This window comes from Dromiciops gliroides, chromosome 2 (genome assembly GCF_019393635.1).
Source record: "Dromiciops gliroides isolate mDroGli1 chromosome 2, mDroGli1.pri, whole genome shotgun sequence".
In the NCBI taxonomy this organism is placed as follows: Eukaryota; Metazoa; Chordata; class Mammalia; order Microbiotheria; family Microbiotheriidae; genus Dromiciops; species Dromiciops gliroides.
The window spans coordinates 586,217,301-586,230,604 of NC_057862.1; the positions used below are offsets into that span (position 1 = coordinate 586,217,301).

The window sequence follows — 13,304 nt, forward strand, 5'->3', positions numbered from 1 at the left end:
AGTGTTGCTATATATTTGGACTTAGGAAAGTTTTGCCTCTTTCTTTGATCTGTTTAGTGTATAAGCCTAGTTATAATGTTGTTGGATCAAAAAGTATGCACAGTTCAGTGACATTTTGGCTGTAGGCCAAAATTGCCTCCCAAAATGCTTGAACCAATTTACAGTTCCACGTCAGTATATTAGTGTGCTTGTCTTCCCCTGCCCTCTCCAGAAATTGTCATTTTCCTTTTTTGTCACCTTTGCCAATTTAATTAGCTATAAGAACCTCAAATATATTTAATTTTTTTATTTATCTTAATTATTAGTGATTTAGAGCATTCTCATGGTTTTTGCTGTTTTTTTTTTCCCTTTTGAACTACCAGTTCATATCCTTTGACTATTTTTCTATTAGGGTATAGAAGAGTCAAATTATATTTACTAACTGCTTAATATTGGTTTGGTCTTTATGATATAAAAATTTAAGCCATTTTATAAGCCAACCGCCAGGCAGAGTTTTCTAGTATAGAGGAGAGACATTAGAACAATAAATATGTTTGTGTGTTGTTCTTCACTTTGGCTGATAACCAATGGGAGCCTTGAGAGCCTGACCAAAGCTATATCTGTAAGGAAATATCCATCCAGTTTCCCGTCAAGAGTATTTGTATTATGTCCTTATGGGAATATATCCATCTCAACTTAATAATCCCAACAAAATTGTTTGTTTTGTACTGCTGATGAAAATTTAGAATGATTTCATAGAATTTCATTTGACAGCAAAAATATATTTTTCAAGTCCATATGCTATTACCTGGAACTCTCCATAAAGTTGTTGATTTTATTCATTGCACAGTGGATACTATACTAAACCTTTAGTCAAGAATGCCTAAGTTCAAATCCCACCTAAGGCACTTGCTTATCAGTTTTGTGATTCTGGATCAGTCACTTAACATTGTTGAGTAAATTTCCTAATCTGTAAAATGGGGTTAATAACAAAACCTGCTTTACAGACTTATTAAGCACTTTTTAAACTTTAAAGTTTTATACAAATAACATTTATACAAATGTTTAACACTCTATAATGGTACTACTTTCACCAGTATATATCACAGTTCCTTTTCACTTTAGTAAACATTCTTCATGACTTGCTTTGGCTGAAAAATTCTGTAACTGATACATGGTATGGATCTGGTAATGATCATACCTAAATTACGTAGAATCCTGAACTAGTCTTCATGTAGCAAACACACATAATCTATTTCCAGGCACATCCTTGAAACCTTTCCAGATTAGTACTTGACTCAATGTGTATTCTGTCGATATTGCTATCAAGAAGTCAGCATTACTTCCAGACTTGGATGCATTTGAGTTCAGTAGAGCTAGCTGGATATACATAAGAAAATTAAAGTAACCAATATATTCATGAAGTATATTATATCTGGTGTAAGTGTCTATTTACATGGGACATATATATATATATATATATATATATATATATATATATATATATATATATATATATATATATGATACTTTTAAGGTTTATAAAATACTTTCTTCACATCATCTCTTTGTAAGGCCGGTAAGGCAAATGCCATTATCAACATTTTCTAGATGAGCTAAAGAGAATCAGAATGGTAAAATGATGCATTAGTATTGTAAGGGCCAAATTCAATATGAGGAAAGTTAATTGGACGGCGAGCTGTAATATTGGGGTAAGGAAGGAGATTAACAACCTTTTTCCAAAAAAAAAATGAAACAGGGTTTATTAAGAAGAACAAATGTAAAACAAGTGTCCCTAGTAGAACTGGGGACAAGGGAAAAAGGGAATAGGGGAAGGAAAATAATACAAACTGAAATCACACCAAGTGGACTCAGCTGTTCCCAAAGAGCAAAACAGCTGTATTCCGTCTCCCTCTCCTCTCACACACACCAGAATGGAGAATCTCTTCCCTTCTCCTTCCCAGAAAACCCTGGGCTGTCCACAATCAATAAAACCAAACCCTATTCAGAAACCATGAGTTTTGTTTTTATTCCTTAGCCTCAAGTTGAAGTGCTGTCAGAAGAAGAAGGGGAAGAAGAAGAAGAAGAAGAAGACATACTGTCTTTGGCAGAAGAAAAATACAGGCCTGCTGCACTTGAAAAGATGATAGCTTTAGTTGCTCTTTTGGTTGAACAATCCCGCTCAGAAAGGTAAAATAGTTTGAACACACTTAAATTATTTTTAATCCAATTCCTGTAATATATTTTGGTCAGTGAATGTTATGCAATTTTAAAATAGTTTTGCAGTGCTGTTTAAAACTCAGCTTGATTCTGAGGGTTCCAGTTCCTTCTGTATCAAATCAGGCTTCTATAACCATGTCCTAGGTAGCTCAAAATCTTTTAAAAGCAACTTGGTGGGTGTAAAGTAGATAAAGAATAACTGAATCTTCTCAGATTTCTACTGTTAGTCTTTCAGGTAACTAATGCTAGGAAAAGAACCAGTCATTTTTCTGCAGTGGTGGATTAAGGAATGAGAATTCATTTCAATCTCTTTTTCTTTTTGTTTCAGACACTTAACTTTATCTCAGAATGATATGGCAGCATTAACAGGTGGAAAGGTAAAGTAATCTCTGAAACATTTGGAGGGAAAATAATATAAATAGAATATTTAACACAAATAATATTGCTTGCAAAATTAATAACATTACTTTTTACAGGGATTTCCCTTCTTGTTTCAACATATTCGTGATGGAATCAATATAAGACAAACCTGTAATCTGATTTTCAGCCTTTGTCGATATAATAATCGACTTGCAGAACATGTAAGTGCTGAGAAATACTGACTTACAAAGGAATAGAGAGGCTTTTTAATATTTTAAGAAAAATTTTGAAAATCTTTCTTTCTCTTTTTTTAAAGATTATTTCCATGCTTTTCACATCCATAGCAAAACTGACACCTGAGGTATGTACTAAATAATTTTACTACACCTGCCATCAAAACAAATCTTTTAAGCTATTCTCAAAGTAAAATATGTATATTAATGCTTATTGTATTTTTAGCATTGTAGTAAACCTCTCATTAAAGGAAGGTAATTTAATATACCAAATTAACTAGCTATCTTTATGACATTCGCTAGATGTTTTATTTTATTACTCCCACTGTTCTTTTAAATGGAATTTATGCAAAAAAATAAACAGAATTATTTGGAGCAGTCCCTGAAACAAAGTAATGAAGCAAATAAAGTCATGTTATAACAGAGAATTCATTATTGCTGGTGGAAATGTTAAAGTTGCTATGACATGCTGAACTTGGTTTATTGACAGTTGAAAAGCTATGACACTTAGTTTATCTCCATTTACTTACTTGTTCTGAGTATCATGTCTTCCACATAAAACACTGTGTTAGGACAATGTATCAAATTGAAGAGTGCTTGGTATAAGGGGTTTTTGTTTGTTTCTAAACATAAAAAGAAAAATTCAAATTGATTAGAGTATGTGGGCTTGCCTTGATTGATTTACAGGTGTAATTTTCCAGACTTTCAGCTAATTGCATGAAGAGTTGCAGTATGTGTTAGTAGAGACAATACATAAATCTTTGTTTTATTTTTGTTTGGTTTGGGTTTTGGTTTTTTGTTTGTTTTGGTTTGTTTTTGTTGATTTTTTTTTGTTGGTTTTTGTTTTTGGCTGGACAATGAGGGTTAAGTGACTTGCCTCAGCACATAATTGTCATCATGGTTTAGGAGAAAGATACTTGGAGTAAGGAAGACCTAGGTTCTAATTAATTCTCCCTCTACCATTGATAATTCTGTGACTTAACCTTTGGGGCAGCTAGGTGGCAGAGTAGATAAAGCACTGGCCTTGGATTCAGGACCTGAGTTCAAATCTGGACTCAGATACTTGACACTTACTAGCTGTGTGACCCTGGGCAAGTCACTTAACCCTCATTGCCCCACCCAAAAAAACCCGATACTTAACCTTGTAGGGACTGAATCTCTTCATTTGTAAAATGGAGATAATGATATCATCTATTTCTCAAGTTTATTATGAGGATTAAATAAGTAGATAGAAGCTCTAGACCTGGAGTCAAGAAATTTCAAGTTGAGATACAGACTCAGATGCTTACTAGCTATGTGACCGTGGGCACTCCCTTAATTTCTTTCTGACTGCTATAATAATAGCAACTATCTCCCAAGGTAAGGATAAAATGAGATAATATTTGTAGAGTACTTTGCAAACCTTAAAGTGCTACATGAACTCCACCTATTATTATATATGTAAAATACTTTGCAATCTAAAAACCCTGTACAAATGTTAACTATCGATATGTTAGGCACATGTGTGAAAAACTGATTTGTTTGGCTTCATTATACATAGAATGAGAGAGAGGATTATGTGAAATCATTCTACAAACTTTCTAGATGGGCTGAAGACAGATTGTGAAATGCTTCAGATCTCAAGCTAAGGAATTTATATTTTATCTTAGAAGCAATAGGTATCCCTTGAGCAAGGGAGTCATGTGGTCTTGACCTTTGCTTTAGGAATATCAGTGTTGCAACTTGTGGAAGATTAGAGAGGGTAGAGAATGGAGGAGGGAGACTAATTAGGAGGCTATAACAGTATCCAGGTGAGAGGTCATAAGGGCTTAAACTGTCACCTTAATCATGGGAGTAAAGAAAAGGCAATGGTTAGGAGAGCTATAGAAGTAAAATTGATAAGACTTGACATTTGATTGGTTACAGAGGATGAGGAAAAAAGAATAATTGAATTAGAAATTGTCAGGATTGTAGAAAGACAGGGAAAAAAGATTGAAGAATTAATATAGGAACCAGTAGAGCAAATTTTTATGAAGATCTGCCTTCAATTCCTGCCTTTTACAAATACTGGCTGTTTAATCCTGGGCAAATCACAATTTCTCAGCAACTCTGTGTACTCCTGCTCTCTATATTACTGCAACCAATATAGTGGACCCATCCTCTCTTGGAGCTCATATTTTATTTGTTTGTTTATTATGTTAAATGAAATGTTAAGAATAGAATCATGATAGCTTAGAGCTTCCACTTAGAAAAATTCTTAAAATTTAGGCAGAAATTTGTCTTTTTTGCCCTAATTTAAATTTATTTTAATCTCTAGCTAGCTGTCAGCTTCTCGTATTAAAGTAGATGTTCAGATTAATACAAACATTGGGGTAAGTGAGTAAAATGTGTTACAGTGAGAAACCAGTAGAATGAGGGCCATGAGGAGGGAAAGATAACAGAAGAATAGACCTTTTCTCAAAATTTTAGTTCTTGAAAAAGTGGGTACAGTAAGGTAGTTTTTAACCTGACTCTACTCTGTTGAAATTCTTACAAGAGTTCATAGCTGGGGCAGCTAGGTGGTGCAGTGCATATAGCACTGGCCCTGGATTCAGGAGGACCTGAGTTCAAATCCAATCTCAGACACTTGACACTTACTAGGTGTGTGACCCTGGGCACACCCCAAATGCCCCACCCCCCCAAAAAAAAGTTCATAGCCTTCTTTTATCTCTCCCTTCCCTGCTACAACTCAGCCCACCTTTATCTTTTTACTCGTTGCTTCCTGCTACCAGATTCTTTCTGGTTCGGTTACTGGAGACCCAAATAATGACTGCTCTTTTTGTTTTAGTATGCAATGTGCTATTTATACTCTTAAAGTTACTTCCATGTTGATGTTTTTTAGGATGTTTAACATAAATGACTGCTGTACTTTGTCCAAGGCTTTTATGCTTTTTAAAAATTCTTTTTTTCTTTCCTTTATTTGGGGAGGGGTTAGGGGGGAGTCAATTTTGTTGTTTATAAGCTTAACTTTGCATTTGAACTTTGCCAAGCACTTGAAACAACACTTTGAGATAGATCAGTAAATCAGATATAATTATCTCAGTTTTACACAGGAGAAAATTTAAGCTCAGAGAAGGTAAGTGACTTGCCCATGCTTACATAGCTAATATATATCAAGGACAGGATTTGAACTCATAACTTGAAGTCCAATATTCATTCTCTGTGTCAACAAAAAAGAAAAATCTGATTCAGATAGATAATAATTGTGTTCATCAAGGTTACAAATACAAGGTATAATCCCACAAAATCATTTACAAACATCATATTACAAATAGAGACCAATAAAAATTATTATTAAAAAATCCCATGTATAACAACACAAAATGTGGTCATCAATTTACATAAACACATTATATGTCATATGGTAATAAAGCAAAAGTCTAAATAATTGATAATAATTACTTATCCATGTTTGTGGATGAGTAAAAAATTTACAATATTTCCTAAATTAATTTATAGGTTTAGTAGTATTATAATAAAATTCCATTTGGTTTAATTTTAAAAATTGGACATAATCATAACAGAATGTGGTAAAATAAGAGAGCAAGAATATCAAAGGTTAATTTGAATGCGTAGAGGAAGCCCTTGGCTTTAAATATATTAGTTTTTTGGTAAGAGGAGGAAAAAAATATAGACACAATAATAGCTAGTATCTCTGTGGCACTTTAGGGTTTGCAAAGCATTTGACAGATATCTCATTAGAGCTTCACAACAAACTTGGAAGGTGGCTGCTATTATCCTTATTTTACAGATGAGGAAACTGAAGCATATAGCAGTTAGGTAGCTTGCCTAGGGTCACACAGCTAGTAAGTGTATGGGAATAAATTTGAACTCAGATCTTCCTGACTTCAGATCCAGTGGCTTTATTTGGGGAGGGGTTAGGGGGGGAGTCAATTTTGTTGTTTATAAGCTTAACTTTGCATTTGAACTTTGCCAAGCACTTGAAACAACACTTTGAGATAGATCAGTAAATCAGATATAATTATCTCAGTTTTACACAGGAGAAAATTTAAGAAAATTTAATTTAAAAATTAAAAAATAATGCCACCTACCTCCCTATAGACAAAAGGAACAGAATATAAATCTGAATATTAGAATTACTCTTTGACATTCTAGGTTAAAACAGAGAAATTTGACTAACATTGTCGAGGGGAAAGTTATATCCTTACCTCATACTATATTAAACAAAGCAGCTTTGCTCTGTTATAAAATAAAATATAAGAAAACTTTAAAATCTGAAGGAAAGGAAATATATTTCTATCAGTTGTGAAGAATAAAATTTCAAACTACTCACTAGAAGAAATTGGCAATAAAATATGTAAAAAAGCTGCTTCAAGTAGTAAATAGTTCAAGAAATATTCATCCTTTCTGATAATAAGAAAAGTATGAATTAAAGAAACTTTCACATACCTATTCATACCTGTAAAATTTTTTAAAATTGCAAAATTCAGTGCTGACCAACTTGTGGAGAAAAGGTGCCATCATACATTGCTAATGAAATTGTATCTCCAACATTTAGCACAGTGACTGGTAGTAAGTCCATTGTTGATGGACTGATGGACTACATGCTCTGAGTAGGGAGATAGAATGTGGTAAAAGAGGAATATCAAGAAGACCTGTATCACTGGATCATAAAGTATGTGGAAAGGTAGGGCAAACTCAGTTTACTCAAATAACTCGAGGAGACCACCAAGTCAAGCAGAGACAGATTTATTACATTCCTGCAGGAATGGGCAAACTCAATAATTGAGTCCCAATAGCTAATACATGCCTTGAGCTTTTATAGGAATGTTGGTTTGGCTTCTCTCCCCCCCCCCCCCCCCCCCCCCCCTGCACACTAGGGCGAGCTCATAATCTAACATCCAATCCTGTTTCACCCAGGGTGCGTGTTTAGCTCGTGATCAACGTATGGAGACATGTATATGTGTTCTAGGAATATGGGGGAAAAGGAGAGGGGGAACAAGGTCAAACCAAAGGAAGAGGGGACAGGGAAATGACAATGAGAGGGATCACAGTTCCCACTGACTCCCCTCCTCCCCTCTCCTGGCCCCTATCTCCAAAGATATTCAACTTGAATAACAGAAAGAGTCACTCAGGTGTTTCAGCATTGTTTTGTAGTAGTGTTAATTTTAGAAGGATGACAGGGTTAAAATTTATCTTTGGCTATGTTGGGAAATCAAAGAAATAGAATAAAGAATAAAAGAATAATCCATTGTTGGGACCCTAGGGTCAAGGGGATTCTCCTCTGAGAAAAAGAAACATGTCACTTAACATCTGGTCTCAACTTAAGTGCCGCATCCAGTGCTGAGCCTTGTCCTTTCTTCTTGAGTCCCGAATATTGAATCAGTGGGTGAATCCCCCAACCCACTCAACAGGGACTGGGGTTCTGACATATGATGGATTCCAGATGAAACTAAGATGTAGATGACAAATGGGGAGACTGAGCAAAAGTAAAAATACTGTTAATTGGCAATAAAACTTAAAGGAGACAGTGAGAATTTGACAAGCAATAAACTTTTTTTTTTTTTAAGTGAGGCAGTTGAGGTTAAGTGACTTGCCCAGAGTCACACAGCTAGTAAGTGTTAAGTGTCTGAGGTTGGATTTGAACTCAGGTCCTCCTGACTCCAAGGCCGGTGCTCTATCCACTGTGCCACCCAGCTGCCCCTCAAGCAATAAACTTTTAAACTAACTACACTGGGGCAAGGCTGGGTATCTTCCAGCCCTCATCCTCAGAGTTTAATCTGACTCAAATCCATAATCATCTCATACAGTAGGAAAGGGTCATGTTATGAAGAGCTTTAAAGGCCAAACAATTTTATATTTGATTATGGAGGTGATAGAGAGCTACTGGAATTTGGTGGGGAATGGGGGTGGGGGTTTGCAGAGGTCATACAGTCAAACATACATTTTAAGAAGGTTGTTTTGGCATGAGAATTGATAGATAGAGCCTTGAGGCAGGGAGACCAAGCAGAAGGCTATTGCAGTAGTCAAAGCATGAGGTTATGAGGGCCCATACCAGAGTTGCAGCAGTGTTAAAGGAGAGGAGGAAGAGTATATTAGTTATGTTGTGAAGGTAGAATTTACAGGCTTTAGAAACAAATTGGGTGAGAGGAATGAGAGAGAATGAGTTATGGATGACTCCTAGATTGTGAGTATGGATGATTAGGAGGTGCCTTAGGCAGCAATATAGAAATTGGCAAGAGGGGAGAGTTTGGAGGGAAAAGAGAAAATATTAGTTTTGGATATTGAGTTTAAGTTGTCCAAGGAATACCCAGTTTGAGATGTCTGATAGGCATTTGTAAATGCAAGACTGGAGGTCAAGAAAGTTAAATCTGGATAAATAATATGAGAATCATCTGCATGCCATCGGACACACACATATATGTAAAAATCATTCTATAAATGTTTCTATTTATCACTTCTTTCTCTGGATGCAGATAGCACCTTCCTTTGTAGTATTTCCTTTGGGTATTGATAATTGTAGAAAAGACCTCTTTGCTCAAAGTTGTTCTTAAAACAGTATCTTGGGGGGTGGCTAGGTGGCGCAGTGGATAAAGCACCAGCTCTGGATTCGGGAGTACCTGAGTTCAAATGCGGCTTCAGACACTTGACACTTAACTAGCTGTGTGACCCTGGGCAAGTCACTTAACCCCAATTGCCCAGCAAAAAAACCAAAAACAAACAAACAAACAAAAAACCAGTATCTTGGTGGGGGGAAAGAAATCCACATGATTATTATGTATTTAAAAGTTGTACATAAGATTTTCAGTTTCATGTGCAATCATTTTTATTATCCATTTTAATGGAAATGCTTGTTTTATTCCATAAAAAATGTAAAAGTTTTTTTTAAAATATCATTTGCATAGAGAAAATTGTATCCATGGAGCTGATGGAATCACCAAGTGAAATAGTATAATAAATGAAGAAAGGAGGGCCCAGGACAGAGTTTTTGGAAATACTCACAGTAATTGGGCGTGATCTGGATGAAGATCTAGTAAAAGAGACTAAAAAGGAGGGATCACATAGGGAGTAGGAGAACAAAGAGCAGTGTTGCGAGGGGAAATAAGCAACATCAAAGGTTTGGAAGAGGTAGAAGATGAGGATTGAAAAAAGGCCATTAAATTTGGCAATTAAGATATCATTAGTAACTGAAGATAGAAGTTTTGAAGTCTGACTAAAGAGGATTTCAAAGAGATTAAGAAGCAGAATTGGAAGCACTAATTGTAAATAGTTTTCTGAAGGAATTTAGCTATGTAGCTGTTTAACCATTAGCAGGGCATTTTTTTCTTGGTCATCTTTCTTTTAGTGCTACAGGAAGCTCTCTAAGACTATAAGTTACAAAAAGTTTTGCCAAATTTCATTGGTTGTCAGCATTTGCAACAAAAATGTAATTACAAGTCCATAGCACCCCACCCCGCCAAAAAAAGTACAAGGCACTGTCCTGATGGTACAAGTATATATAAAGATGAATGAATTCACAATAGAAGGGGACTTAGAGGGAGCAGCTAATAAAACTTTTTCTTTATTTGTGTGTGTGTCTGTGAATGCACATACATTGAATACATTCTTAATGTAATAATTTTTAAATGTATACTTATTTGGTTATGTTTAATTTAAGTGCATAATAATAACTTTTATAAATAAAAATGTATAGGTTTTATTTTATATGTGTTTCAGGCTGCCAACCCTTTCTTTAAATTATTAACTATGTTAATGGAGTTTGCTGGTGGGCCTCCAGGAATGCCACCTTTTGCATCTTATATTCTGCAGCGGATATGGGAGGTATGTAAAAAAGTTGATTTTGGTTTTTCATATTTTTTTCCAGTCAGTTGACTTTTATAATTTAGTTATAGTCATAAAACACTTTGGCACCTAAAAATGGATGAACAGGACTGGGAATGAAGATGTAACTGTGAAACAGAAATCAGTGCTACCTTATTAATGGCTTAAATTAAAGAACATGGGTGGTGTTGTGGATGGTGCTTCTCTCTCCCAGCCCTACACTTAAAAATTGGAGAAATATACAGAACTAGTCTTTGTGTTTGTTTCCTCTTTTATCCTTTATTAAGCGGTAATTTATTCACCTGTCAAATGAGAAATTCTTCATTACATGTTTTCTATTATCAGAAATAACAGGATAGAAATAAACAAACAAAAACTTAGGTGAGATCACCCTCCAAGATGACCGGTTTAGTAATCTTCTTGGTTTAAAATATTTAAGTAAATGTTCTCCTTACAAGTGCATACAGAGAGACAGCTAGTTGGTGCAGTGGATAGAGCACCAGCTCTGGAGTCAGGACCTGAGTTCAAATGTGGCCTCAGACACTTGACACTTACTAGCTGTGTGACCCTGGGCAAGTCACTTAACCCCAATTGCCTTACACACACACAAAAATGTGCATATAGAAGCAAATCTAATACTTTGTATCCTATTAAATACATTGCTTTGTAACCTTTTCTTTAAACTTGCTTAATGCTTTTTCTCTTTCATTTTGTAGGTGATTGAATACAACCCTTCTCAATGCCTTGATTGGTTGGCAGTACAGACACCCCGCAATAAATTGGCACATAGCTGGGTGCTCCAGAATATGGAGAATTGGGTTGAGCGCTTTCTTTTGGCACATAATTATCCTCGAGTTAGAACTTGTAAGTTAGAAATTTGTCCAAATAGCAAAAGGTAGATTTGTGGAAATGTACAAGGGTACAAATATATAGGCAACATTTTACAAATACTTGAAGTTATTATCTTTGAGGTTAAGTGGATGTAGAGGATTTTTTTATGGAGAGATATGACCATAATGAAATGGGGAGGGATGAAAGGAGAGAGAAAAGCATTTATTAAGTGCTTACTATGTACTAACCCTGTTGTAAGAGAAAGAGTACAGTCTAGAACTCATATAAAGAGCATTTGAAGAAACTGGAGATATTTAGCCTAAAGAAGGGAAGGGTTGAAATACTAGCTATCTTCCAAGTATTTGAAGGCAGTCATGTAGAAGAAAGAGTAAACTTATGTTGTTCCAGAGGGGGAAAAAATACAACAAATGGATGTACAGAGTTCAATTTCTACACAGTTTTAAGGAGTTATTACTGACCTTCATTGGATCACTTCCTTATAAGTTCTCCATCATTTAAAAGATTTCATAAGAACCTGCATGTTCTTCTTTCAAAGATATTGAATGAATCCCATGGTTAGAATGTTTGATTAAATGACTTCTATTGTCCTATCTGTGAATGAGGGGGGTAAAATTTATGTCAGGTTGAAACACTGGAGCCAAGGGTTCTTTACTTTTTTTGTATCATGGACCCTTTTGGCAGTATGAAGCCTATGGACCCCTTCTCAGAATAATATTTTTAAATGCATAAAATAAAATACACAGGATGACAAAGGATACTGGTTATGTTGAAATGTTATCAGCCAGTCCCCACTAGAATTGAAAAAACTGAGTGATAAACTAATGTTTACCTTTTTTCCATTGGGCATGACTGGCCTTCTAGCCAAAGCTGCTTCCCCATTTTCCTATTTCTACCAATATTACTATTGAAAATGCATGAATAACAGTAATGCCATAATGAAAGGTACCTAATCTCATTGGTCCTACAGGGACAAAAAGATTTTTAAAATTCCATTGAGTCCCTCAGTAACCGTTTTAATATTTATGAAGTAAAACCATAATTTCTATTTTGTCCCTTTTTTTTAATTCTTTCAATTTTCTGTAACATCTTGATATGTTTTGTGAGGCTCTGACAGTTTGTTTTGTATCTTTTAGCTGCTGCTTATCTTCTGGTATCCTTAATCCCAAGCAATTCATTTCGTCAAATGTTCCGGTCGACACGGTCTTTGCACATCCCAACACGTGACCTGCCACTCAGTCCAGATACCACAGTAGTTCTGCATCAGGTCTACAATGTACTTCTTGGCTTGCTTTCCAGAGCCAAACTTTATGTTGATGCTGCTGTTCATGGCACCACAAAGTTGGTGCCCTACTTTAGTTTCATGACATACTGTCTCATCTCCAAAACAGAGAAGCTTATGTTTTCCACATATTTCATGGACTTGTGGAACCTTTTCCAACCTAAACTCTCTGAGCCAGCAATAGCTACCAACCACAATAAGCAAGCTTTGCTTTCTTTTTGGTACAACGTATGTGTTGACTGTCCAGAGAACGTCCGCCTTATTGTGCAGAACCCAGTGGTGACCAAGAACATTGCCTTCAATTACATCCTTGCTGACCATGATGATCAGGATGTGGTGCTTTTTAACCGTGGGATGCTGCCTGCCTACTATGGCATTTTGAGGCTCTGCTGTGAGCAATCACCTGCATTTACAAGACAGCTAGCATCTCATCAGAATATTCAGTGGGCCTTTAAGAATCTTACACCACATGCTAGCCAGTACCCTGGAGTAAGTAAATTGATTCTCTGCCTATATTTTCAAATTTAGAATGTTACTTCTTTAGACATATTTTATTCGAAAGTGGTAGTTATTAACTGGAA

General features: G+C 35.5%; 1 protein-coding gene across 4 annotated transcripts in view; it reads left to right on the plus strand.

The window, feature by feature from the left end:
* Window positions 1-13,304, plus strand: part of USP34 (ubiquitin specific peptidase 34) — a 313,145-nt gene that overhangs the window by 263,879 nt on the left and 35,962 nt on the right. For all 4 annotated transcript variants that reach the window (XM_043983440.1, XM_043983444.1, XM_043983443.1 and 1 more), the window contains exons 62-68: window positions 2,018-2,169; window positions 2,528-2,576; window positions 2,676-2,780; window positions 2,876-2,920; window positions 10,488-10,592; window positions 11,309-11,456; window positions 12,578-13,212. In XM_043983440.1, coding sequence (XP_043839375.1) covers window positions 2,018-2,169; window positions 2,528-2,576; window positions 2,676-2,780; window positions 2,876-2,920; window positions 10,488-10,592; window positions 11,309-11,456; window positions 12,578-13,212 — 1,239 coding nt within the window. The remainder of the gene's footprint in view (window positions 1-2,017; window positions 2,170-2,527; window positions 2,577-2,675; window positions 2,781-2,875; window positions 2,921-10,487; window positions 10,593-11,308; window positions 11,457-12,577; window positions 13,213-13,304) is intronic.